Source organism: Anabrus simplex, chromosome 9 (assembly GCF_040414725.1).
Source record: "Anabrus simplex isolate iqAnaSimp1 chromosome 9, ASM4041472v1, whole genome shotgun sequence".
Taxonomy (NCBI): Eukaryota; Metazoa; Arthropoda; class Insecta; order Orthoptera; family Tettigoniidae; genus Anabrus; species Anabrus simplex.
In genome coordinates, this window is record NC_090273.1 from 135,951,145 (window position 1) to 135,963,819 (window position 12,675).

Consider the following 12,675-nt stretch of genomic DNA (forward strand, 5'->3'; position numbering starts at 1 on the left):
TGCCTGTCTGTTTGTTACAACGTAACGGGAAAACAGGGTAACAGAAATTCTTGAAACTTAGTTTTTAAGTTCAGGGATAACTGGGAGGTTGTGTACTAGGATATATACGATTAGTATACATGTACACGAGTCTAGCAATATTAAAGGGGAGAAAACAGAAAAAGTAAAATTACCCTGTTAATATAAGCTATATCAAAAACTGTACGTACAGTGTGCAAATATGAGTTCCAATCTTTTGATTCATGTGTTTTTCTACAGTGAGAGGAATAATATTGTAGATATTTATGATTATTACATTTTTCACAAACTTCTAAATATCTCCACAAATAACAATTCTATCTAAAACCTGTACATGTCAAACACTATAAAACTTGTAATTTCCAATATTTTCTGTCCAATAGTTTTTTTTATTGTACAAGACAAGATAATGGAGATATTCATTAATTTTAGATATTTACTGCTAAGTCAATCGATGACCCCTATTGCTATTTCTTGGTAGGTACAGTATTTTTACATCTATCTCTTGGCATGGATCACAGAAAAATATACCTTTCAGCAAAATCTGTCTTATTCATGGTTTTGACAGTACTGAAACCTCTGAGGTATGGGAGGTGCTGCGTAATGACATTCCAAGCATGATTAGTACGTCCGGAAGTTATGAAAAGTGCTGATCACAGAGCCAGTTGAGCTGCAATAACATTTTCTGGCACAGCAAAGAAAGTATTGGCATTCTACCTTACTTTTCATAATGTCTTGTACACCTCAATATGGTACCACCATTAGTTTTCATGGTTACCCTATAATAACACAACTATTGGTTGTGCTATTTGGGGATCCAACTAGCCCTCAACCTGAAGACTTAACAGACAAAACAGGGGAGGAGCAGAATTATTTGAAAGTCTGGGCCTTGAATGCCCTAATACTGCAGAGTCGTAAGAAGACAGAATGTGATGGTCTACAATATCCTTAACCATTAAAACTTATCCCTCAATGATGGGTACATGACAGTTAGTACGCGATATAAATGAAAAAAGGCAAAAAGCATTCTGTACTGAAATGGAACCTCAAATATCACTAACTTCCACACTGCTGAGTGGAGGCCATGAAATGATCTCACATGCTTTGCAGAACCTTAACAATCTTGAGAAGTTAAATACTATGAGATATATCAAACATACCACAGCTTCTGGAAGGAACAAAATCTTTTCCTATTGCAAAATGGTCTGTTTGTTCAGACCAAACACCTTAGTTTTGACAATAGAATATAATAGTAGTAATATTAACAATAATAATAATATCTGCTGCCAGAAATGCCTTCACTTCATACACTTAAGAGAGTGATGATCAAGGGTCAAAAATTTTTCAAGCAGAATCTTTCACTACCAACTACAATGCTAACAATATCTTCTCTATATTTTTGACTGCGAATAATACTACAAATATCATATATCTCTAAGGTGCAAATACAATGTAAGCAATCAAATAACAATTCACAACCACAATATAGTCTCCTTAGATTTCTACTACAATTGCTTTTAGTAAACTCTTATATATTGCAAGATGAACCATAATTAACAATGATGAGACAATACTTTCATAGTAACCTTACAAAATAGTTTTGCACTTGGCACTGGAAAGAAGAGAAGTAATTCTTACCTATGCTGTAATATATTATGTAATTGGCACAAGGTTTTGTTAAGGATCAGCAAAGCAAGCAGAACTTACAGGAAACATAAGCGTTATTTTTCATTTTTGAGTGTGCCAAGAAGAAGCTACAAGCATTATACAGAAGTGGAGTCTGTTGTCATTTGTGCCAGGACATGGCAGCGCTGCTCCAATCGCTGGACGGTTGCTGTGAGATAGGCATTCTCGACATATAATTCCTTCACTAGGAGGTCCGTTCGGGCCAGTCGTTCCATCTGTTAAAATACAGTAATGTATAGCTTATTGAATAAAAATATGTGAAGAACATAAATGAATGAAGGACATTAAAATGAAGAGACAATTCACAGATACACGTTACAAACATTTTTCTGCCTTACGTAACCCCAACTAACTCTACAGGGTTCGAACCCATGATCTTGGGACCTAGATGCCAAAACACTACTATTGATCCACAGATAAACAAAGTTTGATGATGATGATGATGTTTGTTGTTTAAAGGGGCCTAATAGCTAGGTCATCGGGCCCTAACAGTACGGCGTGCAAACATATGAAAATAAAAACTTCGAAATGTATCCACTGACTAGAATCTAAAATGAATGATGATGAAAAAATGATTGTGAAACAAAAGCAATCAGTGGATCAAATTCACAATGACTAATTACTGGGATGATGCTTATTATCTAAAGGGGTTCAAAATCCAGATCATCAGCCCTTCATAATGGTACTAATCACAGGTAACATAGACTCATGGTGTTTCTCACAGGGTGGTACTAATCACAAGGTAATGTACACCCATGGTGTTTCTCACAGGTAATGTAGATCCATGGTATGTACACACAATAGCACACTCACAGGTAATACAAACCCATGGTGTTTCGCACATGCTCACAAGCAACACAGACCAATGGTGTTCCTTACATAGTGGGACTTATCATGGGCGCCGGTATTCCCGTGATGTTCCTCACAAGTGGACCACATATACTCATGGTGTTGCTCACATAGTGGTACTAATCATAGACAATACAAACTCACGGTGTATCACACATTATGGTAACACTCACAGGCAACACAAACCCATGGTGTTCCTCATATAATGGTACTACTCTCAGGTAATGCAGACCAAAGGTTTTCCTCACATAGTGGTACTAATCACGGGCGCCAGCCAAACCCATGGTGTTTCTCACATAGTGGTACTAATCATAGGCAATGTAGACGCATGGTGTTTCTCATAAAGGTAGCGCAGACCTATTTTGAACACAAGGAAACCAACATATTCCAGCACAGCGAACGGCACATGGACATTAGTCAGTACAGCCGAATGCCCGCTCCCCTGCCTCAGTGGAATACACACGATGGTACTAACCACAGACCCGTGGTGTTCCTCACATACTGGTACTACTCCTAGGTAATGCACATCCATGGTGTTCCTTACAGGGTGGTACTAATCACAAGTAGTCTCATGTTTTTAAAGTACTCATCTCTTGGTCACCTCTTTTAGTCAACATGACAGGCAGGGGATACCATGGTGTATTTATTCTTCGTCTGTGTCCCCCACCCACAGTGTGTTCAAAGTTTTAAGTCTCCCATAATAATGTATCCACCATTTACACATCTATACCAAATCTCAAAATGAAGGCAGCACAACTCTGAAAGCAATGTATTTCAATCATTTTGTTTCATTTTATATCAACCAATGTAAACAAACAACACAGTGCTGACACAATCATCTGAGCAATATAAATGGCTAGTGAAGGGTTACTGGAAAATGGTTAGTGTGAGCGAGTTGGAATGATGCAGAATCAAATATGGAACATCAACACCTTTGTGTCAATCAATTAAATGAATCCACAACAAGTTTGAGGTAGAAGGAAGAAAATGTAGACAGACAATGAAAGGATTAAGGTAGTAATAATACCAGGACTTTCACAATCCCCAATGCTCTCGCAACACAGATATCAGTAGATCCAGTATCAATCATATTATACAGGATGAGAAGTGGAAGTCGTATATTTTGAGATTCCTTCATGTCATAAATGAGAACGGACCAGATAGGTCCCTTGAAAAGTGTGAAAGGTTCTTAAACATGTGCCATGGGTTGATTGTGAAAGTTTAATAATAATAATGTTATTGGCTTTACACCCCTCTACCTACATTTTTACGGTTTCTGGAGAGGCCGAGGTGCCAGAATTTAGTGCCAAGGAGTTCCTTTACATGCCAGTAAATCTACCGACATAAGGCTAATGTATTTGAACACCTTCAACAACCACCGGACTAAGCCAGGACCAAACCTGCCAGTTGGGGTCAGAAGGCCAGCGCCTCAACCATCTGAGCTACTCAGGATGGTGATCTTGAAAGTTTGATGATGATGATGATGATGTTGATGATGCTTGTTGTTTAAAGGGGCCTAACATCTAGGTCATCGGCCCCTAATGCTACGAAATGAGACAAAATGAAATCACAAATTAAAAACCCAAAATCTTCCACTGACCACAATTCAAAACGTGAGGACGAAGAATGAATGGATGGATATGAAGTTAAAATGATCAGTGGAACCGACCCACAGTGCCTCACATGTACAGAAGCTGGCGTAAAACAATAGTACTACTGACCAAGGGACTGCTTCTATAGAACGATACTGAATCGATGATGCTTGTAGTCAAAAGGAGTCCAAAATCTGAGTCATCGGCCCCTCATAATGGTACTTATCGCTAGAAAAGTAGAACCATGGTATTTGTCATATTGCTGTACTAATCAAGAGTAGCGTAAACTCGCGGTATTTCACACATTATGGTACTACTCACAGGTAATGAAATTTGCACATGTATTACAGACCTACTGTGTTTCGCACATTGTGGCAGCATTGACAGGCAACGCAAACCTATGGTGTTCATCACCTAAACATACTAACCACAGGGACTCGTACTAACCTGTGGTGTTCCTCATACAGTGGGTACTAATCATAGGCAAGCCAGCACCATGGGTTCCGTCATCCCATGGTGTCGCTCATATAGTGCTGCTAATAACAGGTACTGTAAAAGCCGTTGCGCTCTAGTTTGCTACTAATCACAAACCTATTTGGTACCTAACATAGTGGTACTACGCGCAAGTAAAAGCGACCCATGGTGTTCCACGCGTGATGGTACTAATCACAAGGAGTTTCATGGTTCTAATATAATCATCCCTTGGTCGCCCCTTACGACAGGCAGGGGATACCGTGGGTGTATTCTTCGTCTGCGTCCCCCACCCACAGGGGATAGTGTGTTTGATCCACAAGAGTTATTTTATTTCCCTCAAGTCCGCCGGCAAGTCGGTTAGGACCCCCCTATCCGCCACCTGGGACGTGCCACGTGGGAGTATCACCTCTCCCCCTGCTACGCCAGCGTAGTAGGTTCGTGGATCTTGAAAGTTTAGTTGTTAGGTTTGATGAAGCCACTTTTAAACTTTTATATACATTTATTCAGAAAGAATAAACACTTCCCCCATAAGGAAGTTGCTCTTAAGGACAAAGTATACTATATTCATTTATGATTATATAAATGATTTCTGAGTATGGATAATGAACCTTTCAAGGCTTTAAGGACCACATCTTTTGTTAACAACTCTGATAGATTGAACTTGATCAGAATTCTTAGAAGAACTTAGGAATTGTTCCTCTCGCACTGATCATGAGGCGATGTTATCCAGTCCGTATTCATGTCGTATGGAAGGGGATAGTTGGTTCAGAGATGCTTTTCTTTTCCTCGCGCACTTTACTGGGCTGATTAGCGTGCGATTCAAACCAAACCCTAGGATCAATAATACTGTATATCCATTGGTGTTATTTTTGAAGGCTACCATATCAATCATATGGGTACTGGCCTCTTCGTGAACTGTTTAATTTCGCGAAGACTGAGCGATGGATCTTCGTATGGCATGGTGTCTAGTAAGTCACAGGGTTTCGCTGTATGGACAGTATCCCAGGACATGAGAAAGGGTTTCTATCTTGTGGCAATGCCGACAACGGTTATTGTCCTGGGACCTGCCTGGCACAGCTGTGATATTAGCGGTCATCTTTAGAGCATCACACCAGTCACTGCAAGACAGGCCATCATGGTGGATCATCCAACTGTTCGCTGAAAGGTTTTCTTTAAATAAGATAACACCCTTTCCCTTTTGAGGAAGCTGACACTATTTTTGGAATTCCTGATTTCTCAGTAATTGTCTTATATTCTTGGAATCCAAAAGACCATTTTTGGAATTTAATAAGCTGACGCATGGTGAAATGTGCAGATTTTGTAGGCATTTGTTACTCTCCTCAGAGAGATTCCTACTTCCCAAAATATAAGAGTTGCCATTTATTTGTAGGATAACAAGATAGTAGCAAATCTGGGAGCTTTGGCCATACAAGTTGTCCGAAGCGTGCAAGAGATTCCTGGTTAGTGAGTCTAAACTGTCTTGCTCTTATCTTCCTGGTGACTTTGAGTTTTAGCTGTATTTTCATGGATGACAGATTGTGGTCACTGCCACATTCCCCTCCAGGAAAGGTCTTACAATCTAGAACAGATATCTCCCAACATTGTCTCACCAAGATAAAATCAATCTGATTCCTGACTCTACCACCAAGCGATATCCAAGTGTACAGATGCCTTGGGTGATGCTGGAAGAGGGTGTTGCAAACTACCATGACATTGCCAACACAAAACTTCAGTAGCTGCTTTCCTCGTTCATTCCTTTCGCCTAGGCCATAACGACCAATCACAGATCTGATGTCAGTGTCTCCAGTAGTGTCCCCAATCTTAGCATTGAAGTCACCTTGGATTATTACTATTTCCCTATTTGCAAACAGATTCATGGTATGTTCTAATACAAGGCCTCTCAGGGTGCTGGTGCATGCACTGTGCATGGAGCAAAAGACGACTTCGCTTGGTTGACCAGAGTGCAGACCCCACTCCTCGATTTGGAGCAATAGCGCTGCCTCTCTCTTTCCCCACGCCTGACTCGCTCGCTCCACCTGTCTCCCTCTTCCTCACTTGCTCCGTAGTGCTCCAAATCTGAGCCAAGTAGAGCCAAGCTTATTGCAAGTGACTAATCTCATGTTTTAATCCGTATTGAAATCTGTTGATTTATAATAACAAAGTTTTATTATGATCCACCTGTGAATTTCACTTCTCCCCCTACCCCTACTTTTGTTTTACTTTATTGATGGTCCGATTGACCATATTTATTTGATATCCATTAATTGAGGCCAGATCTTTTATACATTTGAGCTCCTCTTTTAAGTTACTATCTGAAAGGGGGATTTTGAAAGCTCTATAAATCAAACTGAAAAAAGCTGCCTGTTTATGTGATTTTGGGTGAAGTGAATCACTTACCCCTCCAATTGCCGTTTGTCAGTTTGGTGTTATCCGAGGTTGTGCGGTGACTGCCTGTTGTTCCGTGTCTACTCCTTGTGTTGTAAGAGTGAGGTGGTGGGAGTTGTGAGGCGGGAGTAGGGGTAGGGGGAGAAATGTTTGTGGGTGTGGTTTTGGAAGGGGAATGTCGTCGATTTACGTCCCTTTCAATCATGTCTTATTAAATCCATACAGTATGGTCACTGACATCAACAAGAGCATATTTATTCAACAGCATTCGCCGAGGTCACATGACAACAAGCATTTAAATTTCTTGAAGACCAACATTCATCCTGTCACAAGTTCAATTATCGAATTGACGAGATTTTTGAATCTTTATAGGCTCTTATCCACAAGGGCTTAAAAACTTTTTTATCAGATCTCATTGCCAAGAAAATCTTCAAATTTAGTTCTTAAGATTGATTTTCACATCTTTCTAAGATTTTAGACATGCTACTTGTTTTAAATATTTTAGAACTCATTCTTCCACAATTTTAATGTATCTTTCCTATTAAGCACATGTAATTAAGGCATGTCTCCAAATATTCTGTATTTTATGATATTCTAATAGAGTAAGTTTTAAGTTTGTGAAAAATGGTCTAATAGTTCTTAAGTCATTATTTACGAACATAACCATTCTTCGAGATTCAGATTTGGCTGATGATGCTCTGTAAGGAAGTGAAACATGTCCCACATATAACTTTTTAACTAATGAAGATACCACTATTATTTAATTGTGCTCTAGAAATGGTAATGAGGGAATGGTTTAGGAAATGCCCCCCCAAAATAAAGATTGGGCGAAAAATCAACACAAATTGCCTGGGTTTCGCTGACCATTTAGCATTATTAGCAGTGGACATAAATGAAGCAAAAACCCAGATATCAGAACTTCAAAACATTGCAAATAAAATTGGCCTCAAAATATCATTTGAAAAAACAGAAATTATGCCCCAAAAACCAACACAACTCAAAGAAGTTACCATAAATGGTAATAAAATCAAAATAGTAACTCAGTTTAAATATCTTGGAGAAGTAATAACACATAACCTGAACGAGAAAATCTCAATCCAAACAAGACCAAATAGATTAGCTAAAGCACAAAAATTAACATGGGATATCTACAAAAAGAAAAGAAATAAATACAAAAATAAAACACTACAACAGAGTTATAAAACCAGAAGCTACATATGCAGCAGAAACACTCTTCTACCTGAATAAACAATCAAAGACTGACAGACTTCAGAAAACTGAAAGGAGGATTGGAAGAACCTGCATCAACAAAAAATACCAGAAAGATAGACAGTGGTGGTTAATACCTAACAAAGTAGTGTACAAAGAGCTAGAACCTATTACAGATACTATGCGTAAGAGGAGAGTGGGATTCTTTGGACATATCATGAGGATGCAGGATTCGAGACTTCTGAAACAACTAGTACAACACAATCTCGTCTCAAAAAATACCACAACAGTATGTAAATGGATCAGAGAAGTAAGAGAGGATCTGAAGGAAATAGGCCTTACAACAGAAGACACCACAAATAAGATAAAATTGAATACAAAACTCAACAATAGAAACCTCCGCTTTACCCTTACACAAAACAAACCGACAACATGCATATTTTCAACTGAGGAAAGAGCACGAAGATCGGAGCTTCTGAAGAAGTACTGGGAGAACCACAAAGCCCAAACAATCCCTTCAAAGAGACCTAAACGACGGACTGACTAAAGTGATCCTATGTGGTCATAAAAGAAGATATTTTAAATGTGACAACATTATAATGTATTGAACAGATGGATCATAATAAAACTTTTTTATTGTAAATGAGCCAAGCTTAGCCGAGTAGCCCAGAGACGAAGCATTGGTCCAAGCCGAACCGAGTGGGACCGATGCACCGCACAGGACCTCTGCGCCTCAGTTTGCACGCGTGAGAATTTTGGGCGTTTGAGAGGCCCTGTTCTAATAGTTCATAGAACTCTTCTATTTCAGCATCTGATGCTGCAGCTGTGGGAGCACAGACCTAGATAATATTAATCCTGCAAGGGGAAGCATTCAGTTTGATGGTAATGATTCTATCACTGATGGGTTCATAGCCTAGGACAGTGCTGTTCAGTTTTTCAGGAACAACAATTGCAACACCATTTAGACTCATACCATCGCTTCCCGAAAAGTATACAGCATTCCTTCCATGAGTTACAAAATGTCCATATCTTTACCAATGAGTCTCTCTAAGGCCAAGGATATCCACATCATGTGAACTCATTTCTCTTTCTATTATTGCAAGTTTCCCTGGCTGTAGGGCACCACGGACGTTCTATGTTGCAATCCTTCTAATGACTCTCATAGTGAATTTACTGTGACGGGTTAAAATAGGGGCTTCTCTTAATCCTGTCTCCCCCGGAGATCCAACTGGGAGACTTACTCCGGAACATTTGGAATTAATCAAAGCCATCATGGGGCTGTCAAGGGAAAAGTACAGTGGTGGTTTCCCATTGCCTTCCACCACCCCCAAATCCATTGGCTCACCGACCCAGTTTCCCGCTAAGGTTGGTTACCCAGCCTTCCACTGGGTTGCTCAGCTTAATAAGGGCACCGCGAGTAGGTCGGAAATTGGAGGATTGAGGTGAGAGAGGCTAAGAGAACTTTCTTGTTGAGTTCTTATACTCGCATCACACCCCCTTTTTGCCAGAGTCTCAAGATGATCGTAGAGACTTATTTGTAGTTGCTTTCAAAATACATAAGAGCTTCGGAACGCATTTATAAACAAAAATCACAAATTTCTTCCTAATTCCAAATTTTACATTACTAGAAATGTGTCAAATAGAGGAACTACACATCCTGAATGACTGGTGGTCAGGAAATAAAACAGGGAATTTAAACGATACAGTTGATTCAGGAGGGAGTACTATAGATCTTGTTAACATATCTAGAGAGGCACTAAATTATATTAACCAAATAAAGGTACACAACTGGACAGCATCTCATTATTTCCCAGTTGGTATTTGATTACAAAGAAGTGAAGGAATATCAAAGATAAAACAACAAATTACTAATATACAGAAACAGCTGGTAAGGTATAGATGGAGAGCAGAACATAAGAGATGAATTTAGAGGTTATTATATGGTGAAAATTTTGAGGTTAGGTATTGAAAGTAAGATAGAGAATAATAACATAGATGAAGCAATACAAATGGCTGAAAGATCAATATTAATAATAGCTGGAAACGAAACGGTTGTAAGAACGAGATGGGAAAATAACAAAACTTTCGGTATAATGATGAGTAGGGGGCGAATTTCTATGACCTATAAAATTCAAAATATGACTTAATGAATAGCATCTACGTTACACAGAAACACTTCTATTACGATTGCTACAGGCTACAATTAATTTAGAGTTTAAAAAGTTCTAATTCTTTGAAATCTTTAACCCAAAATCAACTAAAATGATGAATATTTCATGAACTCGTTAAGGTTACACTGCATACTCCTAGGCAAGGATGGACTCTGAGGAAGACATAAACACTACAGTTACTTTCACTGTTCAATATTCAATCAGTTTTAATTTATACACAAAACATATGTTATTTGAATGTAACTTTCATACCTGATCTAGTCTCCATTATCAGAATTGTTGCAATTTATGACCACATGCATCTTAAGATTGTTGAATGAGAATCCCCTCCTGTTGTCGCTTAGTATCGTCTTGTAGCGAGAAAAACTTCTTTCGGAATCACATGATGTAAGGGGAGCGTACTTGGATAGAGTTAAATCACTTGGAGAAAATTCCTGGAAATCTGCAGATGAAGGGTTTCCACAAAGAATGTCACTTATTCCATGCAGGTACACAAGTCCACTATTTTTTTCCAGTAAATTTTCTAATTTTCTACACACCCTAGATGCTACTGTTCCTTTCGCATGCTTTAATTCTTGTTCAATGCACTTTACAACCAGTTCTGCACCTGAAACTTCCAGTTGCGTGATTGCTCCAGATAAAAATTAAAATTGGACTTTATGTAAGCCAGGTCCGCTTCTAATGTAGTGCTTGAAAATAAATCTTGAGTGGTTTTTATGGAGGACGATTCTGCAGGATCAAAAGACTTCACGATCTTCCCCACGACATGTAAGTTGTTGCAATAGTACACTGCGGCATCAAGCCAAGTCCCCCATTGCGTTATAACTGGCTGGGGAGGTAGGGGTAGTGAAGGTGCTTCTCCTTGAAATTTCTGAACGCGAAGTGGAGCTTTGACAAACACTTTCTTACAGAACGATATTAATTTATCAACTTCAGGGTAGCTACTTCTAACTTCTTCAGCTGTCCTATGCAAGGCAGGTGCAAGACATGTCACATGTATCATTTTCGGGTATAGCATTTTAAGTCCCTTGGCTGCCTTCACCATATACGGAGCAGCGTCAGTTACAAATAGAAAAATGTGCTCTCTCTTTGCCCTGTTTGGCCACAACAGTTTCATTGAATTGTTGAAGAGAACTGCAATGGTCTTCTTTGAGTACCTCACAAATGATGGCTTCTTTTTATGAGTTTATGTTACAAGCCACCATCAAACCTACTTATGTTACTTTATTATCAATACTTTGTGGAAGGACTGCATCCTATGTCAGTTTTTAGATGTCCGTGTTTTATTTTCACCTAGTGTTTAGAAGTGCTACGCTTGAGACTTCTTAAACATTCCAAAGTGATCAAACATTTGTTAATATCTTCCCTTTCATTTTATACTTTGGCTCGTCTATTGAAACCCATATCTTACTGTCTCCCGTGCCATGCCTTATTATTTCCTCTCCGGTGCCACGCCTTATTATATCCAACATATCTTCATAACAAGGGGTCAGATAGTCCTTCCTGAGAGTAGATTCGTTGGGAACAGGATACTTTGTATATTTTTCAAGAAACTGTCTGAAGCTTCGGCTGTTAAGTTTCTTTAAAGTATTATTAGACGAAACTATCATCTTACAGAGATCTTGTGGAAATTGTGAACACTATGAACTTGAGGTCGGGGTTTCGAACAGCAGACGTTGCCTACTTTCGAGTGCAGAATATCTAGTTACACAATTCTTATGTTTTACAGTATTACGGTGTTGTTGCACAGAGAAGCGTTTTTCGGCAGTAACTTTTACCTCACACAAGTTACAGAATAATATCACTCCATCCATACTGAATATGTTTTCACCGAACTCGCGAACAAAACTTCGCAACTTCCCACAAATTGAGACTTTCGTTTTAGGCATATATTTTTTTTTTTTGCTAGGGGCTTTACGTCATGCCGACACAGACAGGTCTTATGGCGACGATGGGATAGGAAAGGCCTAGGAGTGGGAAGGAATCGGCCGTGGCCTTAATTAAGGTACAGCCCCAGCATTTGCCTGGTGTGAAAATGGGAAACCACGGAAAACCATTTTCAGGGCTGCCGATAGTGGGATTCGAACCTACTATCTCCCAGATGCAAGCTTACAGCCGCGCGCCTCTACGCGCACGGCCAACTCGCCTGGTTTTAGGCATATTGAAAGGAACTGAATGACTGAAGCTCCCTAATGACCACGGTCGTAAGTGTGTTGAAGGTGGAAGAGGGAAGGGCGAAGGAGAGAGATAAGAACAATGACAAATAACTGCAGAACTTCTGCTTCCGTGTA

The 12,675-nt window shown here is 39.4% G+C and overlaps 1 protein-coding gene across 1 annotated transcript in view; it reads right to left on the reverse strand.

Moving 5' to 3' along the window:
* Positions 1-1,781: 1,781 nt before the first annotated feature.
* Positions 1,782-12,675, reverse strand: part of LOC136880912 (ninein homolog) — a 280,629-nt gene continuing 269,735 nt past the window's right edge. Inside the window, exon 24 of the mRNA XM_068229173.1 lies at positions 1,782-1,919. Coding sequence (XP_068085274.1) covers positions 1,782-1,919 — 138 coding nt within the window. The remainder of the gene's footprint in view (positions 1,920-12,675) is intronic.